Below are 6,000 nucleotides of genomic sequence, written 5' to 3' on the forward strand. Positions count from 1 at the left end.
TCCATCAAGAGAGGGTACTTAAAAAGGTCCCCAAATGTCATAATGTATTATGTCAAAAGTAGAAAAAGACATGCTTCGGCTTAAAGGAAAATGAAGTTTGTGTTGTTTAGCCAAAGGATAAATTGTACAAGGAAAAGAACTCAAAGCCTTTATTTCAGATACATCTTTATTCAGAACCAACAATCTTGAACAAGAAAGATGACCTAATCTATAATTCTATAAGTCAAAATGACAGTGGCTAGAAACATTATGAATGACACAAGAAAGTGTTGTGGTAACCTTAAAACTTGCTGAAGAACTCGAATCCTACAAGAGGTAATACAGTCTAGCTTGCTGCTCACCCATCCCAATCATTCTCCAAGAATGTAGGTCTTGAATAAGACAATGGTTAGCTAGGAAAATCAGGCAACAATTCATATTGATGGAGAGCTTACTTGCTGAAATGAGATTAAAAGAGAAACTAGGAACACAAAGAACATCATAAAAGGTTAAGAAGTGTGAAAGATACACTGTATCTATATGAATTACATGTGCAAGTGTTCCATTTGGGAGTTTGACCGTACGATTAACAATTGAGGTAATGGAGGTAGATAAGAGGTGCAACTAACCATATGATCAGTGGCTCCACTATCTATAATCCATTGATTTGGTTGATGTAAAGAATGCTTATGAATAGAGGAATTGAAAACATAAAATGTTTTGATTTTACCTGACAGATTCATGATATTTCATCTTATTCTTAAATATAATTTAAATACAAACATTTTTAAACTAATCATTACAATTTTCTCAAACTTCCCAACAACTCAACTTTTTCAAATCCTAAAACAAAAGTATTATTAAAAAATTATATTATAATAATATTTTAACTTTATAATATTTCTTATTCAATTTTTTCTCTCTCATTTCTCAAAACCTAATAAATACTTAACCTAAACTATCTTACTACTATTAATAGATTATCTTACTATTATTCATAAAATTCTCATTTTATCTCATTTCCTAAGCATTTCCTGACTCATAAAAGTGGTTGACTTTATCAAACTTTATTGACCTTTGGATTTTATTTTAGGTTAATACTAAGGGCCCTGCTACATGCATTGAAAGAAAGAGTGTATCGACAGTGCATTTCATCTTTCTTTTTTCAATATTTAAAAAAAGGTAGGCTGGCTACTATGCTACCAAAGTTTGTCCACTTGGTGTGCCTGTTAGTACAAATTACACTTTTTATTTTAAATATTTTATAAACATGTTTAGACATTTTAATAATTTTTTTAAAAAAATTAATAAAAAAATCAATACACTAATAGTCACTTTTTTAACTATTAAATAAAAAAATATTAAAAATAAAATAAAATATATGAGCAAACTCAAAAAACATGGTATCATTTTCTATTCCTAATGCTAAATAGTCTCTATGATTCATTGATTTGGTTTGGAAAGTTTTCTCCCCATTTTCGAAAAAATAAACTTTTTCATCGTTATACTCTCTCAACTTTAATCATTTTGACTTCTTATTAACAAAGTCTCTTCCACATAACTGCCAATGATGGCTCGGAACCCATTATGATGCTGCTTATGAGCCATGTGTCAAGAACTTCGTTAACAGGTTACACGTATTTACAATAGAATGATCAAAATGATTGGCGTTTAAAGGGTATGATGATAAGGTTCATTTTTAAGAGTTTAGGAAGTAATCTGTCTAAAAGATAAACGATATTATATATTTTAATATTTAGTCTTTTTTATTATTTTTCAAAGTTTTAATCTCTAAATTAAAGGGTGACGCACCGTAATCAAAATAGGATTTTTAATCGCTTTTGATAACTCGTCTTATCATTATAATTTTTTTAAATTTTCATGTAAAATATAATAAAAAAATTTAAATTTTTAAATAAAAATTATATTAAAAAAATTATATTTTAATAATATTTTATTTAATTTTTAATTTTTATATTATCTTATCTTAACTTATTATCAACAGATAATTTTAAAATTAAAAGGTTGAGTAGATTATTTGGGATGTTAGAGTACTAGAGATTACTCGATCGGGTTTTGGATGTTGGGTCTGGGTTCTAGTTCGAGTCCAAATCTTGCAACGGACTCAGCCCAAACTAACAGGTTCATCGCTCATGGATCCAAGATTTCATTCTAGCGATGTGGTGAGCCAGAGAGAGAGAGAGAGAGATGGCGTGGAGCGCGACGATGATCGGAGCACTGCTGGGACTGGGCACCCAGATGTACTCAAACGCACTCCGAAAACTCCCTTACATGCGCCGTGAGTCCTTCTCTCCACCCCTCCTCCTCTCTTCCCTCTGTTCCTTTTTTTCCACAGTCATCTCCTGGGCCTGATTATGTTTTTTCCTTTTGTGTTTAGATCCATGGGAGCACGTGGTGGGTATGGGACTCGGTGCCGTCTTCGTTAACCAGCTCGTCAAATGGGACGCTCAGCTCCAGGAGGACCTCGACAAGATGCTCGCCAAAGCGAAGGCCGCTAACGAGCGCCGCTACTTCGGTATTTCCTTTTCCTTTTCTTCCTCCTTTTTTTCTGTATTTGCTTTTATATGATGTCAAATCGGATGTTGTATGAATAATTTTGGACATTGTGTATCCATTTCATGTGGGTACGTGAAATTCCAATCAGCCTATGTTGTTGCATCATGAAATTGAATTTCTTGTATATGTTCTCACATGTCCGTTCTCACTGTCTTGGTAGAATCCGCATCATCTGAAGCGCCTTTTATTGATTGGGTTTCCGGATAATATTTCTGATACATTTAACTTGCTTGGATGATGTTTCGAACTTTTTAACAAAAAGTTTGTTTTCTTTTAGTAGAATCACGCCCTCCTAATAGCAGTTATTTTGAGCATTCAAATTAAGTGGGCTTCGATTGGTCTATATTGTGAAATTTTGTTACGATGACTCTTATGTTGTTCTGGTTTTAAATGAAATGCCAATTATGTTTCAGCAACTATGACGGTTGTTTGCTTGGTCCTAAGTTCGACTCAATATTGATATTTTGGCAGCTATGGTTTCTGCTATCTGATAACCTTTTGGTTCTGTATCAGATTCTTTCCATATAGACTAGAATCTCTTCTTTGGTATTGATGGGGGTGGCACTTTGAATGTTGTTAACATTAATAATTCTCTTTGTTTTTTTTTTTAATCTCTAGAGTGGTCTGTGAACTCTTTTGAGACTGAAGGATACCATTGATAATGGTTTATTAATGCTTCAGTGGTCCTTAGACCACATGGTGTTACTTTCTCCCTCAAGTAAGGGGTGGAGGTTGAGGTTATGGCATTCAAGGGACTAGGGAGCACTCTCCTAACACTCTATACTCTCAAGATGATATGCATTTTTTTTTTTTAATTTTCCATATTTGGATACAAACCCATCTCAATTCATCTCATCTAATCATTACAACTTTCTTAAATTCCCACAAAAATATAATAAACAATTTAACTTTTTCAAATCCTAAAACAATAATAATATTAAAAAATAATATTCTAACAATATTTTATTCAACTTTCAACTTTCATCTTAACTCATCTCATCTCAACTTACTATCCAAACCGTACCTAAGTCTTTAAATGGGATGTGTTTTACCTTTGGCGCTCTTAGATGCCTGATAACATTTTTATATGTTTTCCATATCCAATAATAATGTGAAGTTTTCTTTTCATTTTAACCTTTTAAATCAACATAATGCAAAAGACCCTCCATATATTGTGCTATCCAATGCTATGAAACCTACATTGGTTATGTTGTGCTAACAAGCATACAGAAGCCCTTGAAGGTTACTTGCTTTAGGGTAGAGTATGCAAACTCGCGCTTTTGTATTTTCTTACATAAAGTCATGGTTGGATTCATCCTGATACATATTTTTTGGTTGTTATCTGAAATTGAATATGGACAATTAATTGAATTCATGTTTTGTAAATTTTATGCTTTTGCCTCTTAATTGGCTAAAATAGGACGTCCTCTTAATTGGCTAAATGTTTAAAGATCACTTGGAAGTTCAATTACTGTTTGTTTAGTTGGCGAGCGTACCATGCTGGAGATTCTAGACATTTTATGAGTCACCTAATATAATTTCATTTATAAAATGTTGTAACAAACGAAAACAAAGATGTACCTGTGTCTTTGTATTTTGTGACTGTATATACATCACCTCCCTCCCTCTTTTCTCTTACTCTCTATCGACTACTTTATTTACCTTGTAATTTTGCTGTCAATTGCAGATGAAGATGACGAATAGCATGCTTTTCCATGGATTGTGGCAGCTTCAGACAAGGCATTCTTGTTTTCAGAAAATGTTGTCTTCAAGTTGTAGATGCATGTTTGCTTTCCAGTTACTGTTGCTCTGTTCGTAAGGCTGATAGAACTCTTTCAAGTTATTACCTGTTTACACAATTTTTTAGATGCTTTCATGATGCTGACTGGCTGATGTAAAACCTCCACCAATAAAATGAATCACTTGAGCTACTCTTCCAAGCAAAACTGTTTTGTAAAGCAGGTGTCATGATGCCATTTAACGGACCTTCTACTGAAGATAATTTTTAAGATCTAGAATACAAATGGCCGATTATGGGTGTAGACCTTAGATCTTAGTGGTGGTGGTGCAATCTACTTTGTGCAGCTCTCTGCACATTCAACTGATGCTAGGAGTCGATCTATTTGTTCTGTAATAGACTGGTTCAGTTGTGATTTTATTCTAAATCAACATTATTTCGTTAATTATGTGCAAGGGATCTATATTCATCTTCCCAAAGTCCATCATCCTATATATTGATGAAAACATGTACAAGGAGATCGCATGCTTGCCGGGAAGATGGCCTTTCTTTTTGGTGCAGTTTTTGTGCATTGAAGGGCTATTTCAAGCACTTGCACATTCTTCACCCGGCAGGAGTGGTTTCCATGAAGGATCGATCAACATCTCCCGACCGGCATTTTGCATTTCTATATGCGTCTCTACCCACAAGCTCCGTCAGCACAATACCAATTCTATAAACCGTCACTCTTTTCCGTTGCCTTTAAGTTTTTAACAAACATGCGTATTCTGAAAACACAGGAAAATGTTTCTGGAAACATGCGTATATGGGGGGACAGAAGTAGAAGTACCTCAAACCTTTGAGATTTCAAATTGTCCGATGACATGACCTTTCAAGTTTCATGGAATTTAAATTATCAAATTTAGGGACAATATCTAACAATATAAGAATATATGACATGGCTTAACAGAAGTAAATTTAATACTTCGAGAATTATTTGAGCTATAGATGATAAAGTAAGAATCATATAGCATCAATTGGAATCTAGCAACAAGTTGCTAGATTTTAGTCCCTGTGAATGATCTTTGGTACGCAATCATGGTGCAGGTATTTCCACTCCGTTTGCAAATCCCATTGAAATCCTTAGCCTTGCCAGCTCCCAATCAAGGCTCCTGGTCTCCTTGCTACCGAGCGTGCGCGGATGTCCATGCATGCAGCTAGCCAATCCCATACACTTCCATTTGCCATGTAGTACTCGTATATCAGCAGCAGATTCAAATTAACCTGCTTCTTTGTTGCTGCAGTAACCCATCAACTTCACAAGATGCCTGTCACTTATCCTCTCGAGTATGTTTGGGAATATAACTGTTCTTATACTACTATTTACAAATAGTTCACTACTATTTTACTACTATTCATAAATTATTTTACTATTATTCACAGATGATCTCTTAGCATCCAAACAGCTCTCTTGTGGAGCTTTTATTTAGTCAGTTAGTTGTCTATCATGATCATCTTTCTGCAATCAGTACTTTTTAACTGCCGCTGTATGTGATATCCTGTATAATACGAGGGATAAGGTAAGTGGTGTATGAGATCCCACGTTACTTGCAAACGAGAAGTTATTACTCTTTATAATGTTCTAATGAGACTTCAATTGTATCATTTACTAGTCATTTTAGAGTATAGACTATGTAGTTTGAAACTTCTATTGGGGCGTTACACTA

At 34.1% G+C, this 6,000-nt stretch overlaps 1 protein-coding gene across 1 annotated transcript; it reads left to right on the forward strand.

The window, feature by feature from the left end:
• The first annotated feature begins 2,081 nt into the window (after positions 1-2,081).
• On the forward strand, positions 2,082-4,736 carry LOC109001246. Its single transcript, XM_018978445.2, has 3 exons — positions 2,082-2,278; positions 2,378-2,515; positions 4,244-4,736. Exons 1-3 carry the CDS (start codon positions 2,188-2,190, stop codon positions 4,258-4,260), a joined length of 246 nt encoding a protein of 81 aa, XP_018833990.1. The 5' UTR covers positions 2,082-2,187; the 3' UTR covers positions 4,261-4,736.
• Positions 4,737-6,000: the final 1,264 nt, after the last annotated feature.

Source organism: Juglans regia, chromosome 4 (genome assembly GCF_001411555.2).
Source record: "Juglans regia cultivar Chandler chromosome 4, Walnut 2.0, whole genome shotgun sequence".
Classification (NCBI taxonomy): domain Eukaryota; kingdom Viridiplantae; phylum Streptophyta; class Magnoliopsida; order Fagales; family Juglandaceae; genus Juglans; species Juglans regia.